The sequence below is a fragment of the Equus asinus genome, chromosome 28 (genome assembly GCF_041296235.1).
Source record: "Equus asinus isolate D_3611 breed Donkey chromosome 28, EquAss-T2T_v2, whole genome shotgun sequence".
NCBI classification, from domain to species: domain Eukaryota; kingdom Metazoa; phylum Chordata; class Mammalia; order Perissodactyla; family Equidae; genus Equus; species Equus asinus.
The window spans coordinates 34,051,625-34,078,337 of NC_091817.1; the positions used below are offsets into that span (position 1 = coordinate 34,051,625).

General features: G+C 43.5%; 3 protein-coding genes across 5 annotated transcripts in view; 1 reads left to right on the forward strand and 2 right to left on the reverse strand.

Annotated features, from left to right (window-relative positions):
• Positions 1–2,854: 2,854 nt before the first annotated feature.
• Positions 2,855–4,477, reverse strand: DERPC (DERPC proline and glycine rich nuclear protein). The gene has a single exon (XM_044761821.2). It carries the CDS (start codon positions 4,475–4,477, stop codon positions 2,855–2,857), a length of 1,623 nt encoding a protein of 540 aa, XP_044617756.1.
• On the reverse strand, positions 4,474–12,751 carry CHTF8 (chromosome transmission fidelity factor 8). The gene is made up of 4 exons (XM_014827678.3): positions 12,675–12,751; positions 5,483–5,540; positions 5,104–5,221; positions 4,474–4,698 (listed from the first exon to the last, which is right to left on the reverse strand). Exons 2-4 carry the CDS (start codon positions 5,503–5,505, stop codon positions 4,474–4,476), a joined length of 366 nt encoding a protein of 121 aa, XP_014683164.2. The 5' UTR covers positions 5,506–5,540; positions 12,675–12,751.
• Positions 12,678–26,713, forward strand: part of UTP4 (UTP4 small subunit processome component) — a 33,104-nt gene continuing 19,068 nt past the window's right edge. Inside the window, exons 1-6 of one of the 3 annotated variants that reach the window (XM_014827674.3) lie at positions 12,678–12,865; positions 13,963–14,123; positions 16,518–16,709; positions 17,858–17,942; positions 19,506–19,595; positions 22,746–22,957. In XM_014827674.3, the coding sequence (XP_014683160.2) occupies positions 13,965–14,123; positions 16,518–16,709; positions 17,858–17,942; positions 19,506–19,595; positions 22,746–22,957 (738 nt within the window). In that variant the 5' untranslated portion in view covers positions 12,678–12,865; positions 13,963–13,964. The other 2 variants (XM_044761817.2, XM_070500766.1) reach the window with 2 other exon arrangements.

The window sequence follows — 26,713 nt, forward strand, 5'->3', positions numbered from 1 at the left end:
ATGTCTACATTAGCTTTTCTGTGATCTCTGCTGGGGAGATAAGATGTTTTGGTCATCCACCAGGAATATTAGACCCCAGCATGCTCAGAAAGGAATCTCAACCTGTACGCTCCTGAATTCCTCTCAAATTCAACTCTAAGTCTAAACCTCCTCACTTGGCTTTCTTGAAGGTGATGCCATCACTTCTCCCATTCTCCTTCTCCTCATCGGGTAAGTTTTTCAAGGTGGCAAGTGAGGCAGAGCCTGGACTTTCAGAGACCCCTCTGCAAGAGGCAAGCCTACCCTCAGCACATGGGGGAAAAACTACTGGGAGCCTCTGACCAAATTGGCTACAATCTTGGAACTGCTTGGACAGATTCCTTGGCAGTTGGGTAGTATGTGTGACTTTCAGGCTACAGTTCTTGACAATCATCTCTAATGGAAAGCTCTTCAGTGTTCCCTAAGTGAAGCCTCAAATCCAAGCTGGCCAGCTGTGCAACTGTCCACTCTCCTCAGTGGCTTCTCCAGGGAATTTTTACAGCCAAGTTGTGGAAAGTCACTACTGTATCTGCTTGCTTCTTTCCAGAAACCAAACTCGGAGATACAATTGGTTCCTAAATCATATGGTTCAAATGCCTCGAGGCTGTTGATTCCCCTCTGCTTTTTTGGGGGGTGAGGGAAGGCTATCTTCTAGAGATCTGCAATCCACAGCCTGTTCTCGGCTCTTGGGTTTGAAACCTGGGATCTTGACAGCCTTTGACTTGAGGTTGCTTGCTCCTACTCTCTCTCCTCCCCTCTCTGCCTCCCAACATCCATTCTCAGAGGGGCTGGCTAACCCCTCAGAACCAGCACTACGGTAGAGAGTAGCTGCGGGGCAAGCCTCTGGTGTGCCCAGGTGCTTCCTACCAAGGAACAAAGTGTGCTCTGAGCCACTGATTGGCAAACCCTGGTGCTTTCCTTCATCTCCCATGAATACAAAGGTTTTCCAGGTGCAGCCAACATTGCTGCCTCACACAGACCTTGAGTTTCTGATAAGACTGCTGGTTGATGTTGGGCCCAATCCACGAAGCTGGGAAGAGGCAGCAGGCATTTGCTGAAGGCAGTTGTTCCAGGCTCTCCCGTGTTTTTGCTGGCCAAGAAGTAAACTATTTTGAGCACTACAATGGAGGAAATCCGGTCGGCCAACGGCAGAGCTCAGACTTGACTAAGGGCTTGTTTTTCTTCAGCTTTTACTTGAAGGTTAATGTAGGATGGACTCCCAGATGGAGAACTCCTGGCTGTCCTCCCATCAGCTCTGCCTTGCACTGTGGTCATCAATTTTCCTCAGATCAAGAATAGGCAGGTGTAAGTAGTGGGCTCACAACATTTGACCTCGACAGGTTTTTCTAAGTTATTTTATACGTTTTTCAGCAGCGAAACCAAACCGCTTTATCCCCGTTTCTTGCAAGGGAAGAGCCTTTATACAATTGGACATATTTTGGTTTTTCCTCACTGAGAATTTTAACCCTCTTTTGTATTATTTCTACAATAATTTGTAAACATATTTATTTTTACCTGTTTTTTTTACTTTTCAGGTCAAATTTTTTATACTGCACTTATTTGTCAAAATAAAGAAAGATTCACACATAATGCTGGTATCTGAGCTACTTCCTCCCTCTTTGTACTTAATGAAAGCTAGCTCTTTAGTCCAGTTTCAAAAGAGGCACTTGAGATAGAAATATAGGTTTGCAAGGTAATTCCCGTGGAACTCAGAAGCAGGGTAAGTTATCACAGCTGCTTCCAGACCTGGGGAACACAGTAGCCCACCTTGATGACTGCACACCTATGGTGGCTTAACTTTCACTGTAGAGGGCGGGCAGGGTCTTTGGTGAAATTACTGGCAGATGAGTGAGCCCTAGCTAAGGCTAAAAACCAAAGCGTGCTTCCTCTTTGAGTGAAAACATTTCATCTGGCAGATAATGTAGGATTGTGGCCAAGCTAAAACAATGAAAAGCAGTGGGTAAACTTCCTTCCCTGTAGAACAGGTAACAAAATGGAGTGACATCAGTGGCCCTCTCATCCCATTTATTAAACAGTAAGAAAAGATACAATGCAGGAAAAACACCAACCATCCTTTCACGTCAGGCTGAACGAAGCACAGTGATTTCTCCCCTTCATCCCCCCACCCCACCCCAACCCAATTCCCGTATTCCCATCCACATCAGTTTAAATTTTGAGGTTCTTTGATTGGGAGTACCAGTGGAGAGGGAGCTGGATGAGTAGAGCCTTGACTCTGGCCTCCTCTAAGTCCCAGGAGAAGGCAGCTGCGGGCCCAATCAGTCAAGCTGAAATTGTATTTGGTGGGTCTTTGAAGTGGTTGCCCACCTCCCTGTTCTGTGTTCAAGCCCCCAGGGAAAGGTATGGCAGTAGAGGATGCCCAGGTCCAAGGTGCCCAGGTCAGAGCTGCTGAAGCATGGTCCGTTCACCAACACAACATTTCTAGAGAGCAGTGAGCTGATTCTCCAGTGCTGAGCAGGGGACTACATATGAATTGGGACCTGCAGGCCAATGTATCCCTGAGGAAAAGTCCACAAGAACAATTCAAGAAACTAGTGAGAAACAAGGGGCAGAAAGCTGTGGGACAAAAACACTGCAGGCTTCTGGAAGGCTGGAGATCCTTTCTGTCAAGGCCAGGATCATTCCCACCTGCCATAGTCCATGTCCCACAATAACATTTCACCTTCAGTCAAGAAAGAAGCAGAGGAAAAAGTTGGCTCATTTGAACTTGAGCCCCAGCTATGTACTTCAGACGGTAGCTCCATGTCTACCCTCTTACCCTGCCCAGAACCACGGTTACTGGAAACCAAGGTGGTCCTGGAGAGAAAACGGTGTTTATTTAAGGGGGTAACATTCCATTTGGGTACATTGCAGCCATTGGACCCCCTGGTCTCGGGAAAGCAGCTGGGTTTGTGCCAGGGAGGCTCCCCACTCTAGGAAATGGGACTAAAGTCTTGCCTACAGGGCCATTCATCCTTGGAAAAGAAGCTGGGTTTAGACCCAGAGTCCCAGTTGGCCTTGCAAAAGGTGCTGGGTTGATACCCACAGGGCCTGCTGGAGAAGAGCCCAGGGGCCCAGGAGCTGACCTGGGGAAGGTAACCTGACCAGGGCCTAATGGACCAGTAGACCTTGGGAAGGTAGCTGGACTTGGACCCTGTAAGCCAGTGGCCCTTGGGAAGTTAGCTGGGTTGGGGCCTAGTGGCCCAGAGGCTCTTGGGAAAATTGCTGGACTTGAGCCCTGGAGGCTGGCAGACCTCTGGAAGGTAGTTGGGTTTGAAGCCAATGTGCCAGAAGACTGAGAGAAAGCAGCTGGGTTCAGTCCCCCTGAACCTGTCCCCCTTGGGAAGGGATTAGCATTTACCCCCATGGGGCCAGCTGGCCTTGAAAAATGAGCTGAATTAGGCCCTATGGGGCCAGGAGCCCTTGACATGGGAGATGGATTTGGCGCTGGAAGGCCAATTCCCCGAGAGCCAGGACCAGAGTTTGGGCCTATGGGGCCAGGTATTCTTGCCATGGAGGATGGGCTTGTGCCCATGTTTCCAGAAGCCTGTGAAAAAGAAGCTGAATTTGCTCCTAGAAGACCTGCTGCTCTTAGAATGGGAGCAAGATCTAGGCCTTGAGGTCCAGCCATTCTTAAGTTAAGACCAGATCCTGTGCCTAAGAGGCCACTCGCTCTGGTGTCCACATTAGACCCTGGGCCAAGGCCACCTCCCCTTGGGTTTGGCCCAAGGCCTGGGCCCAGGCCACTTGCTCTTGGGTTGGGCCCAAGGCCTGGGCCTGGAAACATACCTGACCTTGGGCCAGGATTTGTACCTACAAAGCCTGATCTTAGATTGGGACTTGGTCCAGGGCCCAGGCCAACGGGCCTAGGATTGGGAGGACCATTCCCAGAAGTCAACAGGACACCTGCTCTCAGGTTAGGTCCAGATCCAGGACCCATGGGGCCACCACTTCTGGGGTCAGGACCTGTTCCCAGGAGACCACCTGCCCTTGGGTTGGACATAGGACCTGGTCCTGGGAGACCCCCTAACCTCGGGTTAGAGAGAGGCCCTGGGCCTGGAAGAGCTCCTGCTCTAGGGTTTAGAGCTGGCCCTGGGGCTGGGCCTAAGAGGCCACCTGGCCTTGGGAAAGAAACTGCACCTGTGCCAGTGGGATTCATCCCTCTTGGAAAAGTTGCCATGCTTGGGTCTCGAGCACCAGCAGGGAAAGGTGCTGGATTTGAAGCCAGTGAGCCTGATGAAGTTGGAAAAGGAGATGGGTTCCTTGGAAATGGGGCCAGATTTCCTCCAAGAGAACTGGTTGCCATAAGGAAAGGATCCGAGTTCATGCCCAGTGGGTGGCCTGTGTTTAGAACAGGACCCCCCTGTGGTCCCAGGGAACTGTCAAGCCGTCCTCGAGGTGGCAGCGGAGCACGAGTCCAAGGAGTTGGCCGCTCTCTAGGGAAAATCCGGGGTTCTTTCATGCTTTCTTGGGGACGTTGGTGATAATGGGCTTGGGGCGAGTTTTGAAAAGGATCTTGTTTTTGATGAGTGCTGTCACCAGGTACCGGGTGCCAGTCTCACAGCCAAGCTCATCACAGTCCTGCTCCCCAGGAGTGTGTTTGACAAGGACAGCAAAAGGTTTCTCCAGGTGGATGATCTTCCCATACAGGATATGATGCCCCACGATCAGCACAGGGATTCCCTTTGGCAGAACAAGAATGAGATGCCTAAGGTTCAGGGCAAGGTCTTAACACTCAAGTGCCTTCTAGAGATGCTCTTGGCAGACAATGCTGGCACCTCCACTCCCTGGTCTGGCTCTACCATTGTTGAGCAACCACAATGAACAACCCACCCTCATGCCCTTTTTACTCTTTCTAGCCCCAGGTAAAAGAATTTCCAATTTTAGAACTATGACCTTTCCAGATTCCCCAGAGCTAAATTTCCCTGCTACTACAGAGGGAGGGGGAGAACAAGCAGATAGCTTAGCAGATTAGCTAGACCTTGAATAACAAACCTGAGGGCAGTCCTCACTCTGGGTCCTGGGAGCACCACCTTGGTGTAGCTTGCTTTCCTGAGGCATTAGGCAGGGAAAGAAAAGCCCCCTCACCTCAGTGGTGTAATGTAGGTCTCCCAGGAGGTTTCCAGCTAATCCAGTGCTGTAGCGAGCCTCGATCTCCCCCTGTAGCTCCATCAGCACCCATTCTGCCAGGCCTCCAGCCCCAGCACTGCAAGCAAAGGGCTGGCGGTTACAATATTTTTGAGGGGTGAAGGATGAATAGTGTCCTACACCACCATTCAAGGCCCAAAGGAACTCTTTGTTGAGCACAAGTTCTTGGGAAGCTGGGCAGTGCTAGGCACTGAACTAGAATTGAAATGCGAGGATTTGTGCAAGATGCACCTGAGGACCCCATTTCTTCAAGGAAAACGTCAAACTTATATAGCCCTAACCGTTCAAGCTAAATAAGAGAGTCTCAAAATGTACTCACCTGGAAATAACAATTTGTACCATGAGCTTTCCGTCTTTAAAAAGCAACTGAAAATAAGCTGTAGAGGAAAAAAAAGAGATTTAGGACAATAATAATGATAACTAATATTTATCACTGACTGTGTGCTAGATACTTTTCTAAGTGCTTTAGATACATTTTATTCCCCTAACAATTCTTAAGGTGTACATTTTTTTAATTGATACCATACATATAAGATTGCTTAAGATCACCAAAGGTCAACTACAGTGTGGAAAGTTAACAGGTATCACGATTGTGTTTAAGGTCACACAGCTACTAGTCAAAGAGCCAGGATGTGAACCAAAGACATACACTACAGAGCCCACACTCTTGAGCACTATGCTAACTCGCCTTTCTCAAGAATATTCTATTTTCCATTTGGCATATTTCTAAATTACTATTCTTTTAGATATTACTTTTCTCTTTGATGATGATATAAACTTCACAACTACCACTTAGTTTATCTTGTATTTCAAAGTTCAGAGGACCTCCTTTAACTAAAAGCCAAGAGAACTGAGAAAGCCCTTCAAACGACGACGTGACTCACAACACTTCGACCATCTTTCACTTAGGTACTAAAATACCGTGACGCTAATCAACTTTCATTTTATACAAGAGCACCACCTAGTGGCAAATTTGTAGTACTCTACAAGAATGAGTTAAAAGGGGACATTTTTGCCTGAAACAACTGGCCTCCCTCGTACTTGTCTTTCTAGGAAGGACAGATTCATGGGGAACTGTGGGGATGGGGGAATCTAAACTACAGCTTCTGTATAAGTCTCTCCAATGAACAGATGGAGCTTAGTGGAAGGTTATTAGTCCAGTGTTTATTAACCGTAGTATAGCAAGCTAATAGGTATTCTAATTGTGCTCAAGCTTAGCAAGCACCTGATTAAAAAGTTAAATAGGTTTCTTTACTGATATGTTAATCTTCATTTTGGATCTCCAGGGAAAGGATAGTGCCAGCAGCTTTAGAGAAAGGCAGAACCTCTACTTTTGAGTACCAAACATACTTTGGGAACGTGAGGTTGGTCAATTCACTGGACTTCAAATTCAAATATAAAGAGCAGCTAATATTTTTTGACTTTTTACTATGAATCAGACGCTGTGCATATACATGGCTACTGTCTTATTCAGTCACTGTGAGAACTCTATGAGATAGGTACTTATCCCTATTTTGCAGGTAAGGCTACACAGGGATACACTTGCTTGTATGTGATACACACAGTTGGCATGTGGTAGAGCCAGCATAAGAACCTAGGCCATCTGACTTTATCTACATTGATAATGACTATCCAGTTCTGCCCTCCCAGAGGAGAAATCCAAGTGCCAGAGAATGAAAAGGCAACAAGGCATCAGGGAGGCACTGTGTACATGCAAGAACTGGTCCAAAAGGCAAAGGGGAATCAAGAAGGCATCCTAGAATACGCTGCTGCTTCTGCAGCAGCACCGGTTATGGCACCACCTGAGAACAGGTAATAAACTAGCTCAGGAGGGCCAAGGTGTTCTGACAGATGAAGAGGCCCCACCACCACTATCAAGAGAACCGCCAAAGGCACTTTCACAATTCTTCTCTTCTGGGTTTCTTCAAGAAGAAATGATAATTTAAAATCAGAAGGCCTAAATTCAGGTTCCAGCCTGTAAGTGTGGAACTCTTTACTGTGTCATCATATACAAGCCACTTAATGACTGTGGGGCCAAGACCTAGATTATCTGACTCATTAAACTATTACAAAGATTAAATATAAAATACGCAAAAAATGCTTTAAAGATCTTTAACTTGTTTCTAAAGGTTAATCAATGCATAGATTGAGAAGGGATTCTTGTAAATAAGCTTTTGATGACTGATGAGGCAGCATATTTTCCTTGATGGATGTAAGTTATAGTAAAATACAGGTGGTTTCGGAGAAGCAAGAAAGTGTTCACACAGATACCCATGTTCTAGAAAGATTACAGCAAGGAAGATCAATCTTTAAGGCTTCTGACCACATGTTTCAGAATGGGCATGTGTGGATTGTTTAGGAAAAAGGGATGCAGAAATATTTTCAGTACATTCCCCATTTCCTGGACAGTTTCCTGTTAGAAGAGGAATTGAGAACAGTGGTCTAAGTGGGCAAAGGAAAACAAATGCTTGGTAGTTGGATCAGAGTGGCTGTACTTGCATACTAATTCCTGGTACTTCAATGAGCACAAATAGCTTTACCCACTTATGTAGGAGGCCCTGCCTGAGCACAGCTATTGATACTGGCAGACATCTAGAAATACTCCTGAAAATAAGTATTCTGTGGCCTACAACCTCACCATTCTGCTGCTATACCCAGTCAGGCTGGTAAAAAGTTGTGCTAGACCTACTGAGATGCTGCAGATGCGAATATAAATGACTGACCTGGCCACATTTATGCACATGAAGGTATATTCACCAAGTTAGTAAGAAACAGAGGGAAAGGCATCCCTTTATTGAATTTAGAAATTCTACTTTAGGGGCTGGCCCCGTGGCCCAGTGGTAAAGTTCGCGCGCTCCACTGCAAGCGGCCCAGTGTTTCGTTGGTTCGAATCCTGGGCGCGGACATGGCACTGCTCATCAAACCACGCTGAGGCAGCGTCCCACATACCATAACTAGATGGACCCACAACCAAGAATATACAACTATGTACCGGGGGGCTTTGGGGAGAAAAAGCAGCAAAAAAAAAAAATCTTTAAAAAAAAAAAAGAAATTCTACTTTAGTGCGTTAAAATATCCTATCACCTGAATCCTATTATTCCTTTTCTTGCTCTTTCAGATTACTATTCTAGGGAACTGTTCCAGCATCAGAGTACGTAGGTATACCTGGGTACTTCACTAAGGACACACCTGATACATGTGACAGGGAAGACTTCTTTTTACTTAGTGTGGAGCTGACCAAAAAGGATATGAGAACATGCAGCCCTATCCCCTTGAGAGTAGGCAGAAAAAGTAGAAGAGGTGAAGAAGCAAAATACAAATCAAATCCTATTAGTAATAACAAATATATCACCACAATGAAAATTTTCTGTATAACAAAAAGATTTCTAAGTCTCCAATCTCAACTCACTCCAACACTACTTAAAGACAACTAGAACAATTTCTACATGTTTGTTCTAAGATAATGCTTTTGTAGAAACTGCAGCTTTATCAAGAGCAACATCTGAAGGCACAGTATGATGAATACATTATAACAAATCATGAAACCAAAAGGAGTCAATGCAAGAGCTCACCCAGACCTCTCTCTCTCAAGAACCTTGAGATTAATCCTAGATTTGACCAGGACCAGCTAATTTGTCTTTGGACAGGAATAATTCCAAGTTAACAATGTAACTGGAGAGCCAGGAAGAAATTTCTGTGAATTTTCAAAAAGATGTTTCAATTCATTCTATTTCAGAGTGGAATCTCAGAGGACACAACTAGAGCGTGGACTTGGAGAGATGGGAAGGTGTGGAAAAAACCAAACCTCTTTCTCTGCAATGAATTATTCTGACTACCCTCCTCATCTCATAAAAAGGGGGAATATTTTCTACTCAGTTTTTCTGGGACTTCACAAAGCTAAACAAATGATACATAAGTTTTATATTCCTAACTTAGTCAAGTGACTTTAGCTCTGTACAGGAAACTTTTTTTAAAATTTAAATTTGCACATTTTAACTCCTAATTTTTGCTCTTAAAAAAAAAAAAGGCCCTCAAAATTTCCAAAAATGATACTTATCTAGGGTTGCCCCAGATCATCCCCAGTCTTAAGACCTGGTGTTAGTTTGGAGGTCCTGGGTAAAGTCAAGACACTGTTGCTTCTCAGGCCAGTGTTCCAGACGTCTTCAGGACCCCTGAACAAACCACAGAGCAGCAAAGGAACCAGCATTCTCAGAACCAATCCAGACCCACAAGGGGAACCCTGATCAAAACCCCAAAGGTTTGACTGGAATCAGAACAATCTAGGATACACCTTATTTTACTGCCATTTGGCTTCTATCTCTATTTTGAAGTTAGCTACTATTAAATTATTAAAAACTTGAAAAATCAAAGTGCCACTACAGTTTCTTAAGAAGGAAGAAAAGTCTAGGCAGAGTGTTATTTTTATAATACAAAAAGCTTCATTTCTCACATAACTAAACTTTTTTGAAGACTTATCTGGATTCTCTCATTTCATCCTAAAAACAATCCTATGATGTAGGCACTGTCTTATTACTCCCATTTTACAGATGAGAAAACAAGCTTAGAAAAGCTAAAGGTTAAGTAACTGGTCACACAGCTAGTAAGTGGTAGAGCTGGGATGTGAACCCTAACTCCTCTACGACATGGCCTCTCCTGCAGTCCTCACAGCCCCCTCTCATGCAGTACTTCAGTAGGAAACTTCTGATTGCTTTACAAATATTAGCCTTTCTCACAGCATCTCTTACAAAATGGTAAATAAGTAACCTATGGGGGAATATCTTATAACCTGCCATCAAAGTAGCTAATCTATCTGTGAGGTAGGCAGTTAAACAATAAGCCTGCTTGTTGTCACATCCAACTGATGAGATTTAGGTTTCTGAAATCTCTAGAAATCTACTCAGTGTTACCTCCAGGATTCAAAACTTTACCCTAAACTTCTGTTCCTCAGCTAAGGCAAAACAAGCCAAGAGAATAGAGAACATTCTTTGTCACTGATTCATTTTGATCTCTGACAAAATTTAATTCTCTTATCTTTTGGTTTTTGAATTGCTATATGTTAAATTGTTAAAAGATTACGAATGTCTTATAGAGAACAGTATAAGCAATGATCCTCCTAACAGTAACTGCCCCCAAAATAAAATGAGGCAGAACAAAGTGTGGTACGTATCCAATTAAAAAGAACATACAGCTTTTACTGAAACAAGGGGCTTTGACTCAATGGCTTAACCTAACTATAAATAATTACACTTTACTAGAGCTAAACAATGTTTTACAAATTATTTTCATTAGAACCTTTCAACTTGTATTTTAAGCTTTTAAGAAAAGGAATAAAAGCTTTAACTTTAAAATTCTTAATTTAAAAAATTTTTTATTTTTAAAAATTAAATACATGACAAAAAGTTTACAAAGTGCTAGGCCAACAGTCAGCATTTACTGAGTTCTTATCTGGTCCCAGGGGCTATTCTTTGTCTTTAGGGATACAGTAAGAACTCAAGTTGTCAGATCTGGATTCTGTGTTTCTGCCACTTATCCCACGTGTGACGGGGGTAATTTAACCTCAAGTCTCAGTTTGCCCATCAATAAGCCAGGCATAAAAAAAAAATCTATCTCAAAGGGATGCTGTGAGAATTAAATGAGGTTAGGAATGTAATGTTCTCAGCACAGTGCCTAACACATGGTACGCCTTTAGGATCAAGCTATTGATTACCTGGAGGAATATGGCATTTTCTTTATACAACCAACGAAATGTCTTAATACTACACTGTATAACTATTATTTTAATGTTTGTAGTGGACTGAAACATCCTATAAAAGCAGATCATCAGAATAAAATTATGTTTACATAATGGGAGAACAATTCAAACACAGCAGTCAGGGTTCACCAAACTGCTTCAGGGATCAAGTACTGGAAGGTTTTTTCTTTAAACATGACTATTTCTGTGTGCCTTTCCACCAAATGAACAACTCCGGAAGTTTTATATACAACTGAATACAAATTATTTTTATTAGCAGTGTTATTGTGGTTTTGTGACTGAGGGGAATAGTCTAAGTTTCAAAGGGGATCTTGTCTCGACAGGCTTATGTCACTAAGCGCTAAAATTCTAAATGAGAAGCTTGCTCCCCAAAATGGGGATATGGAGAGTAGGTGGAACTGAATGCTTCCAAACTTTTCATTAGTGAAGAGGATGTTCAAAAACGTGTGTGGATACTATGCATACACGTGGTACTTTCCCGTCACATTTTAGGATTCCCATGATGGAGGGAATCAATTACTGGTATTTGTTGACAATGAGAGGAAAAGATGGCTTCAGTCGATCTGAGTTACTCCAGTTTTCTCCATCTTCTGCTACTCTGCAACCCTCCTCAACCCTTCCTCCTCTTACTGCGGTGGCACCCTATCCCCCCCAAAGCCCCTTCCTTTCTAGCCCTGCTTGAGGTCTCTCTCAATCCTGGATTCTCCTCCCACTGGCCCCCATCTTCTCCACCCTCTCCCCTGGCCCCCTCCCATTCCTCCAGTTTGATCTACAAGCACTTCCTATTTCTAGTCCGGCCCACTTTCTGGGACTTCACAGTCCGCTTCCCCTCTCTTCCCCAACCCCCTCCAAATTACCCCGACTTTCGCTGGGACCTCTTACCAAGCTGTTTAACTCCTCTTATCTCCCAAGGAAATTATTCTTTCAACTGCCTTCCTCCACACCCCCCACTGGAGTGATCTTCCAAACCGTTAACCCTGCTCCCAAATATCACTCTTTAAACATTCTCTATCACCCTCATTCTCCAAATTGTTCCTTGTTCCCCCCTCAATTCTCAAGTACTTCGCTCCTCCAGAACCACGCTCCACTCTTCTCTCATCTCTCACTCCGCCCACAAAAGAACTGGGATCACTCTCCAGACTGTCTCTTCCTTCCAACCACCCTCCAAATTACCTCTCCCAGCAGCCTCCCCACCACGATTTAAAATGTCCCCTTGAACAAACCTCACAGTCCCACCCCCCCCCCCACCCCCACGAAATCCCCTTCCTGATATTCCCGCTACTTCCTGGGTTCCAGTTCTACCCTGCTCCCGCAAGCCTCGCGTGCTGGGTTCCCTCCCCACCCCGGGAAGAGGCCCTTCCCGCACACACCTCGAGGTTCCGGCCCGCGCCGCCCCCTTCTCCGTCCTCCGCCCGCGCTTGGCCACCCTTTCCGCCCTTCTCCCGCTCCGCCCCGCTCGCTCCCTTCCTTCCCTCGGCCTTCAGTCTCCACACCGCTCCCTTCGGCCCTCCTACCCCGGGGGGCTCTCTGGTTCGCCTCCACCTCTGCGCGGCCCTCCCCCTTCCCTCCCCTCCCCCTTCCCGGCCGCCCCTCCCCCGCCCGCCGCTCCCCGCCCCTCGGCTCGCCATTCTTTCTCCCCGAGCCGCGCGCCCCACCCGGCCCCAGCTCCCTAGCTTCCCGCTCCCTCGCATCTTCGCCCGCATCCCCGGCTCGGCCCTCGCTCCCCGCGGCCTCCCGCGCCCCCCGCCCGCGGCCTGACCTGCAATGGCGGCCGCCGAGCGCGGCGCCGCGCGGCCAACGGGCGACAACCGAACCTCCCGCCGCCGTCGCCGCCGCCGCGAGCACTGCCTGCGCACTTCCGGCCTTGCGCCGCGAGCACTTCCGGGGCAGAGCACGCCAGCGCGCGCGCACGTGGGGCCTGGGCGGAGAGAGGCGAGCGCCCGTCTGCCGGTGAGTTGGGGAAGGGGTGTGGGAAGCGGCTGTGACCGAGGGGAGCTCGAGGGAGTGCGGCCTGCTCTAGTTGGGCGCCCCACGGAGTTCGCCGATTCCCTTGTTCCGAGGCCAGTGGGGGCTACTCCGCAGATCCCCGGAGAGGGAAGAGGCGGCCGAACCCTTGCGCGCGCATCAGACGCGCTCTTAGATGGGCCGGGCCGAACACGCCTGCTCTGCCCGTGGGCACCTAATCTTGAAGGGAGACGAGTGAGGGGCAACCCAGACCGGGCCTCTGCCTTTGTCGAGTGTGTATGTTGGCAGTGGGGTGGAGATGGTTGACAGACGCCAGACCGAGTCCTGTCGCTTCCCAGTTGAAGAGCTTTTGGTTCTGCCGGCGCCATCAGCCCCACCGTCGCTGCCGTAGTTTGAGTCTGTGATTTGCAAATTTAGCGTGCAATAGAGTTAGGGAGAGGTGTTTGCTAAAATACAGATTCCTAGCCCCCCCCCCCCCAAGAGATTGGAATTCTGGAGCTATGGAGTAGGACCCGGAATCCTGCATTTTTTAAAAACAGTTTCCCAGGTGATTTTGATACAGGAGTTCTGCGGACCTGACTTTGAGAGTCTGATTTAGGTTGGCAGTGTTTCTTGCTTCTTGAGAGTGGTCATGCTGTTTACCCTCCTCTTCACGTCCCCCCCCAGAAAACCTCACACAAGATAGAAAGGAGGACTTTAGTTTTTGCGTCTAATACAATTGGTCAGCGCTGTGTGTCTCCCTTTCTTTAGGTGCACACTCCCAGTTAGAATGAGATTATGTGCTGTCTTTTGCTCTGAGATCAAGTTTTAGATTCTCAGCCCTCTTTCAGACAGTTGTCAGGATTGTTAGGAGTCTGGGTGGTGCTCTGTGTGTTGATAGATAGTTGTGATTTCATGCCCTATGAAAGCATCATTACTTAGATATGTATTGAGAATGAAAGCATCATTAGTTAGATAGGTATTGAGAAATGAATCTCAGTGAGATATAGTTGGAGTCTTCTATCCATAACAGTGATGATAAACAATACATATGACATACTGCAGCTAATGTTTAACAATAATGACTTTTTTTTCCTCCCCAGGAATGGGTGAATTTAAGGTCCATCGAGTACGTTTCTTTAATTATGTTCCATCAGGGATCCGCTGTGTGGCTTACAATAACCAGTCAAACAGATTGGCTGTTTCACGAACAGATGGCACTGTGGAAATTTATAACTTGTCAGCAAACTACTTTCAGGAAAAAGTAAGTCATTTGGGAGCCTGATTTGGTGTTTCCAATGTTAAATTTCTTCTTAAGTTCACTTCTACTAAATCTTGTATGTCTTTGATACTCATGATATCTAAAGAAAGGGACTCTCCTTGGGGTTGTTTAGAACTACATAACTTCTGTAGCAGACATGCAATCTCTTGTCTGACTGATGAGCTCAAGAGTTTTGATCTGTGGAGTGTTGGTTAGAAAGATCCTACCGAGGATTTGTGGCAGCTCATTGTCATTTGGAAACTGAGGTTTGCTGGATCTTTTGGTCACAACAACAAGGGAAATTCTCAAGACCATTTGTTTATATGTCTCTGCACCATTGCAACTTTGGTAAGGGCATTTCCTGCTGGCGGAGTCAGTACTCATTTCATTGTCAATTTAGAGAAAAGTGATGAAACGTTTTAATATCAAAGTTTTTGGTGATATGATAAGCAGGAAGATGGATTCCTAAGTTCATCTGTGTAAGAGAACGTAGACTTAAAAAATTCCTCCCTGTATTTGGGAGATTTTAAATTAGGTAAATACCATTTAGATGTCTTCAGAGGGCTCTTGTAGCAGCATATTTTTCAAAAGCACTGATTATTGATTTATGTACAGCAAAATAATTCACGGGCCTGGCCCGGTGGCGCAGTGCTTAAGTTCGCATGTTCTGCTTCTTGGCGGCCCAGGGTTTGCCGATTCGGATCCCGGGTGCAGACATGGCACTGCTTGGCAAAAACCATGCTGTGGTAGGCATCCCATGTATAAAGTAGAGGAAGATGGGCATAGATGTTAGCTCAGGGCCAGTCTTTCTCTGCGAAAAGGGGAGGATTGGCAGTAGTTAGCTCAGGGCTAATCTTCCTCAAAAAAAATAAAGTAAAATAATTCACATTTATTTAGTGCCTTCTGTGCCCTAGGCACTGTGTTACAGATGGATGGGGGGATAAATGAACGAATTCAGTGCCCAGCAGCCTAGTACTTGGAGTTTCGGCACTCTAAATGTTTCTCAATGAATGAGTGGCAGGTATTAGGCATTAAGACGAGTGTCAGAGGCCCTGCCTTTAAGGAACTCAAGTCTAGTGGGGGAAAGATGAATATACAGTTTCTCAAAAGTGTGGTAAGTTGTATAATAAAGCTAAGCACAGGCATCGAATCTTAGTGGAGAGGTTACATTGAGAGGTTACATTCTGACTCTGATGAGGTAGGTTTAAGAATCCTGGAAGAGGATGACTTACTGAGCTGACCCCTAAAGAACTAATAGGTGTTAAAAAATTGCTGGTCGCCACAAATCGGTCACATTCTGTAGTATGAAAAACATGCTGTGGTACATACTTGTTGCATTCTGTTATTTATCTTGTCACTTATGACAATTGTAATTATGTAGTGGTTTGTGTATTAGTTTAATGTCTTTCGTTCCCACTGAACTTCAAATTTTATGAAAACAGGGACCATATCAGTCATATTCATGACTGTAATCCCAGCTTTTAGCAAGTGCCTACTACAAAGACCCTGCTGAGTTAATATTTGTTGAATGAATAATTCAACCATTCCTTACCTAGTGTCTCTTATTTTCTTCTCTCATCTGTTTTCTTTTTTCTTCAACAGTTAATTAATTCAGTCTAGTCTTCTGCTTTCTCCATATTCCCTTCTCTACTATATAAAGTTGCTTAGGTCTATTAATCACTCTCAGAACAAGACAAAATTGTTAGTGTGAAAAGAGTAGGGACTAGGAGTGACGAGACCTACATTCTCTTCCTATCATTGACTTTGGCACTTTGGGCAAGCCGCTTAACCCACAAGTACTTTGGTCTTTTCAAGTTCAAATAGGAGAAATTATATCTACTCAGTCCCTTTTGTGTCAAGCAGTTATAAGAATAAAATGCCTTGATAGGTATGAAAACTTTTTGATTGCTAAGAAAGCACTTAGAAATCTGAGACTTGAATGAAAAGCTAGAGTGCTACGTTTGTTTATCTTATTTTTATTTTTTAAGCAGCTTTATATAGGTAAAATTGACACACGGTAAGCAGCATGTATTTGAAATATACACATTAATAACTTTTGATATATGTATATGCCTTTGAAACCATCACCTGATCAAGATTGTTGCATTGATTTTTTTAAAAGTTGGGTACCTCAGATCGAATTGGAGACAAACTTGATTCTACTGAAAAGATACTGCAAAACAAGTGCTAGTAAAAGAAACAAAACCAACTGTATAAATAAATAAAATGTGAACCTGAAAAAAAATGCAAATATCAGTAGACATGATCTTCTGATAGCACAAAACCCACTAGTTATTTCTAGGGAAATGTTTTAATCTTCCCTGTGTTGTCTGTGACCACTCAATGCTGGTAGCTGATGAGTTCACTGTAGGTTGAAAAGTTATGATGTTTCTGAAGTTTTTCCCAGGTCATGAGTCTCGGGCTACAGAAGCTCTGTGTTGGGCAAAAGGACAGCGACTCTTTAGTGCTGGACTCAATGGAGAGATCATCGAGTATGATTTGCAAGCATTAAACATCAAATATGCTATGGATGCCTTTGGAGGACCCATCTGGAGCATGGCTGCCAGCCCAAGTGGCTCTCAACTTTTGGTCAGTAAGCAACTATTGGTAATTCAAACCAAGATTTCTCTTGTGCCTGCTTAAACTTTTGTTCCTGTGTGCACAGGAAGATGAAGTTATATTAGGCATGTAGCACCTCCAGTCTGAGCTGAATTCCAGCAACCCTAATAGAAGATTGGAGTTGATATTGGGGATTAAAAAACTCCTTGTCCTTTTGCACCCTTTCTACGGCTACTTTGGACCTTGTTTATTCATTTGTGAAACAAGAGAGTTAGTTCGGTTCAGCATCTCCCAAACTCTGTCCTTTGGGATTGGGAGACGTAGAGACCTTTTTTTGTTTTGTTGTGCTTTGTGTTTTATGATAAATTTCATTTCAGAAATATGGCATATTAAATCCTTCTGTAGGGGCCGGCCCTGTGGCCAAGTGGTTAAGTTTGTGGGTTCTGCTTCGGCAGCTCAGGGTGGCCCAGGGTTTCGCTGGTTCAGATCCTGGGTGCGGACATGGCATTGCTCATCAAGCCATGCTGAGGTAGCGTCCAATATTCCACAACTAGAAGGACCCACAACTAAAAATATACAACTATGTACCAGGGGACTTTGGGGAGGAAAAAAGGAAAAAAATGAAAAAATAAATCCTTCTGTAGATTCACAATGCACATTAGTATATTGAAAGTTCTGAGAGGTCCTTCCTCAGGTTAACTTGTGCAACTATGTTTCACCCTAGTGTTTCTCAAAAATTTTTGAGCAGAGAGTGAGAAGACGTCATTTCTCCCTTACTGTTAGAATGGGTGCTTTTAGAGATTTAATTTTCTGTGATGAGTCTGTGATGCTTTTTTGATTTGTACTAATTTGGCAATATCTTGACATGTCTCCATCTAGGTTATATGGTTAATGGGTCTTTTATTTAGGCCATGGGTCTCTAGCAGAATTGTGCTGTGAAATCCTACTTCTCTTCCATGCCCTGTGCAGGAATTGGGCCACTGATTAACCTGCTTTCTGACTAGGACATGAAGCCTGCCAAGCATACACTATCAGTTTCCTGGTACCAGTACTTTTTTTCTCTCACAAACTATTTTTCTCTTTCAGAGCAAGTGATACCTTTGGGGGGGGGGGGATGTATATGTTTAGTGCTATAAAATGCTTATCTTCTTTATTTTCTACCCCTTTTTCCCTAATAGGCTGGCTGTGAAGATGGATCTGTGAAACTATTTCAGATCACCCCCGACAAAATCCAGTTTGAAAGAAATTTTGATCGGCAGAAAAGTAAGGGTTGTTTTTGGTGGGGCAGTGCGTAGACTTAACTTGAAGTTCTGTTTCTGTGTCACTGGGGGTGGAATACTTTCCCAGGGGTCCAGGTAATATTTTGTCTGCATGCTAACTTTCTGTGAGTACAGAATATGTGCTAGAAGCTGTCACTAGCTCAGACTTTCTCCATTGTGTAGCATAGCTGTGATTGCATGGTTAAGTAATAATATAGAAAACCAGCAATCCAAAACAGGGAAGCTAATGTTTCTGTCTGAGTCCATTTGTTCTCACTTATTTTTGTGAAGTTTTAACACGTTCTTCAGGAGCTGTGGTTCTTCATCCTGCTAGTGTATTCAAATTGAGTGGGGGGATTTTATGACCCATTGCCAGTGTTCTGCCAGGACCGAGTGACACTCACCTTTAGAGCGGGGAGTGGCAAACTGTTTCTGTAAAGACATCAGGTGGTAGATCTTGTAGATTTTGCAGGCTGTACAGTCACTGCCAACTCAGTCATTGCAGCACAAAAGTAGCCTTAGATAATACTGAAACAAATAGGCATGTCTGTGCTCTGGTGAAACTTTATTTACGAAAACAGCTGGTGGGCCTGATTTGGCCTTTGAGCCGTAGTTTGCTGACCCCTCTTCTAGAGGATAGTAAGTGTCCTCCTGTGTGTTCTCTTTGTCCATTAGTAATATTTATCCTCTGCTAATCAGATTCCTATTTTGTTTGTTTTTAGTATCTTTGGGGTGTTCTTTTTTTAATTACAAAGGTGATACAGTGCTTGTTAAAAATTTCATAGGTTTAGCCAAATGTGAAAGAGAAACTAAATACCTCACTGCGCTCTGTAGGTAAAATTTTGGAGCTAATCTTCTAGACTTTTTCATATATTCATATGAACAAATACCCACAGAGGAGTCCTTGCACTTATTCTTCAGCTTGTTTTTTCACTTGATATATCACAGATGTCTTTCCATGTCAATCAGGCCAGTGTGCATGGTATTGCATTTTATGATGTCCCATAATTGATTTAACCAAATTCCTATTGATGGATATTAATGTTTTTTACTACTGCAACCAGTGCTGCAGTAACATTCTTCCATACACATTTTGGGGCACTCACACAAGTATGTCTCTTTGGTTAATTCCCAGTGCAATTACTGGATCAAAAATACACATTTAAATTTTGTTAAGTTACTACCAGATCAACCTAAAAAGGTTGCGCAGAGGAAGATGGGCACAGATGTTAGCTCAGGGCCAGTCTTCCTCGGCAAAAAGAGGAGGATTGGCAGCAGATGTTAGCTAAGGGCTAATCTTCCTAAAAAAAAAAAAAAGTTTGCGCTTATTTATACTATCAACCATTTATACGTTGTTAGAGTCTTTAAGTCTCAAATACTTTATTGTGGATCCCAGGGCACAGTTGTTCCTCATCTGTTATGAAACAATTCTTCACAAGAGTGCAGCGGATGAGAGCTAAGACTGTAGAACACTAGCCCTGTAGATAATTGTAGAAGGAGAACTCAGTTACCGTTTGCTGTATATTTATGTGAATGTCACTTTCTTTTTTGTTGCACAACTCCCAAGGTCGCATCCTGAGTCTCAGCTGGCGTCCTTCTGGTACCCACATTGCAGCTGGCTCCATAGACTACATTAGTGTGTTTGATGTCAAATCAGGTGACTCTTTTTCTCAGTTCATTTGGGGTGTGGGTCCTGTTTGTCAGATTCACATTTCTGGGTTTCCAAAAGCTTGAGACCTTGTCAAGTTTTCAGTGACCTTTAGAGCTTAACCTCTCATTAGCCTTCTAAGATATCCACCATGAATTTCACTCCTTTCTTGGATTACTGTTGCTGCTTTTAGAGGAATCTTGGTTCTTCGATGGAATGCTATACTTTTCATCATAAGAATTCACAGTAGATTTGCCGTCAAACAGTAAGACATTTATTGTGAATGATCAGTAGAATACCTTTTTATATATACAGTTCTTCGTAAAAGTGAGTGTTTGTCTTTGAGGAGCATAAGATCTTGGTAACATAATTGGTGAGACATGAGATCAGAAAGGTAGAGAACCACATTCTTTTTCTGTTCTTGGCCTAGAGAATTGGTTAATGGAATCCTTCAGTGATGAGCTTGATTTTAACTTGTTAGGTGGGCGTGTCTGTACTCCCACCTAGGGCGAGAGGTAAAACAGGTCAGGCATGTCTCCTTTTTCTTTTTCCTCAGTGTTTATGCTGGTTTTTTATCATCAGTTATACATGCATGTAGTCAAAGAATCCCTTAAGGCTTGTTACGAAAAAGCCTTCTCCCACTCCTCAAAGGCAGCCTTGGTATTTATATCTGTGCTCTAATACAGCATGCTTATCATGCTGCATTTTGGCTTTTCAGTTTTAGACCATTATTTATTGACTTCTGCTATTTAACCCTCTTTCTCTGCCCTCTGCCACATGCATCCACACTTTCTCCTGACCTTCCCCGTGTGGTTAAGTTCTAACTTTACTCAGATTAGTAGTCAGTGTTTTTGTTATTACAACTATATAAATATTACTCACATAGTAAATTCTCTCCCCTCTCCACCCTTTCCCTCTTGCTTTTTGTTAATAATTTCTGTCTCTCTGTCTGTATATGTATATATCTATATATATAGATACCCCCTATATACTGTTTCTATATATATATACACACATACAAATCTATCTCACTAATTCATCCCCAAATTCTTCTAGTTGTATAAATTGGGTTTGAATAAATCTGGTTTTCTTTCTACCACTTTTACCTTGAATGATTCCCTCCCAGAGCCTTCTGACCTGCTCCAGTCGAGTGTAGCCAGTTTCTGGGCTTGCTGCACAACTATGAGATTTTTTTTTTTTTCCTTTTTCTCCCCAAAGCCCCCCAGTACATAGTTGTATATTCTTCGTTGTGGGTCCTTCTAGTTGTGGCATGTGCGACCCTGCCCCAGCGTGGTTTGATGAGCAGTGCCATGTCCGTGCCCAGGATCCAAACCAACGAAACAGTGGGCCTCCTGCAGTGGAGCGGGCGAACTTAACCACTTGGCCACGGGGCCAGCCCCAACTATGAGATCTTGAACTCTGATTTTTCAGTCCTTCCAGAGATTCCCTGTGCTTCTCTCTCAGGTGGAATCCCCTATTTCCGTGTCATTCACTTTCCTGGTTTATTCCTTTGTTTGGTGGATCCCGAGAAGGGGTTTATGAGAAAGAATTCTAGGTTGGAAATTATTTTCCCTTAGAATTTTGAAGCCATGACTCCACTGTCTTCCAGCTTCTACAAATATTATGAATCCTGATGCCTTTCTGAGAGTAGATCCTTTGTATAGGTTTTTTTGTTTGTTTTTCCTGGGAGCTTTTAGGATCTTTCCTTTATCCTTACTGTTCTGATATTTAGTAATTATGTTTCTTGGTGTGTGGATCTTCAGCATCAATTTTATTGGACACTTGGTAGATTCTTTTAATTCTGAAACCGATGTTTTCCAGTTTCGGGGAAAATGTTTGTAATTGTTTTATAAGTAAGTTTCCATTTTCTTTCTGGAATTCTGTTATTTGGATGCTGGCTGTTCTAATTTTTTAATCTTTTTTTTCCCTCTTATTTTTTATCTCTTTGACTTTTTACTCTTCTTCCTGGGAGAGTTTGTCATCTTTATCTTTCAATTCTTTTACTGAGTTTTTCATTTCTGCCACTTCCAAAGTTCTTTTTTGTTTCCTGAATGTTTTATTTTTATCGCATTCTCTTTTTGTTTCCTCATATAGTGACTCTTTTTCTCTTTCTAAGGCTGTTTATGATAATATTTGTCATTATTATTCATGATAATATTCTTCACCCTTGGTGTTTCCTTCTTGTTGTTTATTTTTTCTCTGGTAGTCTCTTTGGCCTCTGCCTTTCATACGAAGGCCTTCCTCACGTGTCTGGTGATTGCTCTCATCACCACGTGAGTGGAGCTTATTGCACGTGGACTTCACTGAAGAATGATCTGGCTAGACCGTTTGCTTGAGGAACCTCTAAAGACAGCCTCTTTAGATCTTTTCTCTTGTGCTGGTCCTATTTCCCAGAGATGTTTTATAGTCTGCTGCCTGGTGATAATAAGCCTGGCCATCAGCATTCTAAGGAGGAGAAAACTGGTCTTCCCAACATTGAGTTAGTAAATTGTCAGTCTGTCCTCCATGGCGTGCTTGCACCCTCACTTGTGCCTGATAACCCTCTTCAGAAAGTAAATCTCCAGTTTTGCGAGTTGCCTGGCCTCTTAGGGGGTGGGTATCTGAGGGATCTAAAAGTTTCTTAAACTTCCTTTGAACCAGTCCCTCCTTTTATCCCACTTTGACCTCTGTTTTCCAGAGTATGGCGTCACCAGTTCCTAAGTCTTCTGAGGATCCCGTGGTATAAATCAAGTGGCTTCTTGGCTTTCCCCACTGCTGACTTGGGACTTAGTTTCAGGACTCTGCGAAGTCAGCTCCCGCTCCATGTCTGATTTCCAGTTCTTCAAATTTTGTCACTATTGTCGTCTCTCCCTTTCCCATGGGGTTTTAGAAAGAACAGTGTGTAACGTATATGTGCAATTGGCCAGTTTTAAGTGAAGTCTCAAATGTTTCTTTTCCATTTCGTGTCCCCCGCAAAATTTCTGTTGCCCCTTGCCCCCTCTCTCCCTCTTTCGGTAACCATTTTGTCATTCCAAGGCTGAGTTCACCATAGCTACTATTTACTGGCTGTCTGTGGTCTGTGCTCAGGCAGCTAACTTAACAGATGCCTACCACAGGTGATTTTTGAAGACTAAAGGAAAAATAAGCACCATTCAAATGTGGGCTTTTCTTACTTTTCAGGGAGCGCTATTCATAAGATGCTTGTGGATCGGCAGTATATGGGTGTGTCCAAGCGGAAGTGTATCATATGGGGCGTGGCCTTCTTGTCTGATGGCACTGTCATAAGTGTAGACTCTGCTGGGAAGGTGCAGTTCTGGGACTCAGCTACCGGGACTCTGGTGAAGAACCATCTCGTTGCAAATGCTGACGTGCAGTCCATTGCCGTATCTGATGTGAGTATAGTCCCTGCTTTCAGCAGTTCCTGTACAACCTGGGGGATGAGTAGAGAAGGCCGTGTCAGTGATGCCCCACAAACCTGTTCCCTGATCCTGAATTGTTGTACTAGAGGAAGATGTGTTTAGGAAAATGTATCTGAAAGCCCACGTAATTTCCCTGAACTCTCATTCTCTAACAGTTAGAGAGTATTCTCTAAAAGGTTAGTTAGCAGAGAGGTTTTCCCCACCCCCTGGTAACCCAGTCTGGTTGTAGATAGGGCACGAGTACCATAGAAGAATCTTGAGAAGCCCTGTTTCCTCTTTCTGCACAACTGTTCTCCTGCTTCCCATTTTGGGAAATTAGAAGGTAATTTTATAGTTATTTTGAAAACGTTAATTTTCTTCTATTTGAATAAGACTTAAGCAGATTTGTATTGAACAAGTGTGCCTCCTCCCTTTTGGTAACATGACTTTTTTTTTTTTTTAAGAGATTTTATTTTTTTCCTTTTTCTCCCCAAAGCCCCCCGGTACATAGTTGTATATTCTTCGTTGTGGGTCCTTCTAGGTGTGGTATGTGGGACGCTGCCTCAGCATGGTTCGATGAGCAGTGCCATGTCCGCGCCCAGGATTCGAACCAACAAAACACTGGGCGGCCTGCAGTGGAGCGCGTGAACTTAACCACTCGGCCATGGGGCCAGCCCCATCGTAACATGAATTCTTAATCAGAAACCTTTGGGTATTTTAGCACTGAGGCATGGAAAGTGACTTTGAGGTTTATTGACTAGATCCTTTATTCTTTATGTTCTTGGTTTGAGAATTATTTGTTCTCTTAAGTGTGGACATCCAGTTTCTAGTGAAGCTATCGCTCATCCTTGCTTTTCTTGCCTGTAAAACATTCCTATCCCATTTCACAGGTTTTTCATGAGAATAATTTGATATGTTAAAGTCCCGTAAGACATTTAAATGTCACATATGAACTATAATACAAGTAGACACTGAAATGAGTGGGAGAAATTCTCCTTTTAAAATAGAGTTTTAATCCAAAATGGTTGTGATTAGACTTAAGACTTAATTATTAAATTTAGTACTGTTTAAAGTGTAATTCCTCTTGGGCCGGCCCCATGGTTGGGTTCGTGCGCTCTGCTTTGGCGGCCCAGGGTTTGTCTGGTTTTGGATGCTGGGTGTGGCCATAACACCACTCATCGGGCCATGCTGGGGCGGTGTCCCACATAGTACAACCAGAGACACTCACAGCTAGAAGATACTACTATATACTGGGGGCTTTGAGGAGAAGAAGAAGAAAAAGTGTAATTCCTCAAATATTACATGCACTCGTTTCAGAGACCAAGGAAGATGTATATTTACTGCTGTGGAACAATTTCCAGGGTATGTGGTTAAAGAGAAAGAGCAGAACAGTATACAGTGTATAATATAGTACATAATAGTGTATTAAGAAAAGGAGGATTTATGTATCATATATTAGATATTCTATGTATATACATTTTGCTAGTATATATATAGACTGTGTCTGAAAAAAGTAGAAAATGCTAGCGGTGATCGTTTCTGGAGAGGGAAGTTGTGGGGCGCAGGTGGGAGACAGGCTTAATTTGTACTGTTTAGCTTTTTATATTGTTTGCTCTTTCTTCACCCATGTGCCTATATTAGACTGTATTGCGTTGAATCTTAGATACAAATGATTGTAAGACATGCCATAATTTTGTTATAGTGGGAAAGAAGAAACACTGCCAGTTAAACTGTGACACCATGCTTCTTTTTAAATGTAAAATTTATATTTTATAAGCCTACAATATAAGGTACTATAATGTAAAAGTGACACAATGCTTTTTTAAACATAGAATTTATATTTTTCTTATTGAAGAGCCCCTTGAGACTTAAACATAAATTTTTGTCATATCACTGTTGTGTGTGTATAAAAAGGAAAGTATAAGTGAAATAAAGTGGTCAGGGTATTCCTAAAGCTTCTTCACATTCAGAGTCAGACTCTGAATCATTTTTTGACTCAGTCATTAGGGTCCATGTTTTCCACACATGCCTCCCAGCCATTCAGAGTGTTGGTAGATGATACTCCATGAATAGTCCCAAGATTTTCTTTTAGGCTTTGAGAATGATTCTACAAGTTTTGATGTTCGCTCCTTATCTGAAGATGTTACAAGTTGGCAGATATAAGAGAACCTAATTTCAGAGGTGTTAAAATGTGGAAAAATGTGTACCTGAGAATCAATGAATTGTGGTACTTATTGTTAAGAAACTGAAAAATGCAATTGTACAAAATCCAGCTCTCAAAAATGCTCATCGCGGATTCTGGAGTTGGGCAGACTCTGGTTTGAATCCCAGCCGTACCACTTAACAGCTGCATATCTTCCTTGGGCAAGTTACTTATTTCTGAGCCTCACTTTCTTCCTCTTAAAACAAGGGTGATAGTAATACACACCTCATGGAGTTTGGGAAAAGATCATATGGGTAGTGCTTAGAAAGTGCTAAGTACAGTGTCTGGCACAGAGTGAGTGTGGTATTGGCATTATCATTTTCACATCTCTTGAAACTGCTCCTCATTTCAAGGCTTTTCTCTACTACACTGTCTTGCCAAAACAGCTGATTATTTTTAGATTCTTTTTAATGGATTTTCATTGACTTAAGAGTGAATCACGGCAAACACCCAGTCCTTTGATCTTCTTAGATGTCTTCCACCAGCATCAGGTAGGCAAGGACTGTGCTGATTCCTGCAGGGAGTTGGAGGGAACACTTGCGTTCGTTTAGAGGTCAGTCCTGACAGGTTTTTTTTTTTTCCTGTGTAGAGCAGTCACTCTTTGATTAAATTAAGACAGCCCCCCTTCCATGTCCGCTTTTCCCTTGCTTCGTTCCTGCTGCACAAGAGAACCTTTTCCTTTTGTGTCTTTTTCAGTTCTCCTATGATTCCACCTCCGGGAAAGAGGATGTGGAGTGAGGGAGACTCGCCTTTCCAATCCCTCTCTATTGGTGGGACTTTGAGCAAACTGCTGCCTTTTTTCCTTTTTTTTTTGTAAACTACAGAAACTGTTTCGTTGGAGGTAGTGAGGAGAGTATGAGTTTCTGAGCTGCTCAGTATCTCCACTTTGCCTTGGGCTAATGATTTTCAAGTAGTATCCTTAGTGGGGGCAAGGGAGAGGCTGGTCTGGGCCCCCTGATGTGCTTCAGATATGCTTTCCTTCCTTCTCCTCCATCATGTGCCTGCAGGTGACCTCAGAGAGAGCTGGCACAAGGTTGAGGCAGTGTGCTCTGCCCAGGGCAAAGGCTTTGGAGGCAGATGGCCATGAGTCTTTGTCACGTCCCTAAACCTCTTTTTATTTATTTATTTATTTATTTACAAAAAAATTTTTTTTTTTTTTTTGAGGAAGATTAGCCCTGAGCTAACTACTGCCAATCCTCCTCTTTTTGCTGAGGAAGACTGGCCCTGAGCTAACATCCATGACCATCTTCCTCTGCTTTATACATGGGACACCTGCCACAGCATGGCTTTTCCCAAGCTGTGCCGTGTCCACACCCAGTATCCCAACCAGTTCACCGAGAAGCAAAACGTGTGCACTTAACCGCTGCACCACTGGGCTGGCCCCTCCCTAAACCTCTAGAAGCTCCAGGTTCCTTATCTGTGGAAAGGGCTATTAAATGATGATCAAGGAAAAAAAGGTAAAATCATGACTCGTACAAATATGAAATAGAAATATGTCAGAGATTTTCTGTAACTCGTTAACTAATGAGAGAACCGGTAAGATGTCA

Coding starts and splice junctions, on each gene's coding strand:
- DERPC (XM_044761821.2), bottom strand. CDS start 4,477: ATGAAAGAACCCCGGATTTTCCCTAGAGAGCGGCCAACTCCTTGGACT.
- CHTF8 (XM_014827678.3), bottom strand. CDS start 5,505: ATGGTACAAATTGTTATTTCCAG. Junction 5,222..5,482: donor GTACAAATTGTTATTTCCAG/GTGAGTACATTT, acceptor CTTTGCTTGCAG/TGCTGGGGCTGGAGGCCTGG. Junction 4,699..5,103: donor ACCTACATTACACCACTGAG/GTGAGGGGGCTT, acceptor GTTCTGCCAAAG/GGAATCCCTGTGCTGATCGT.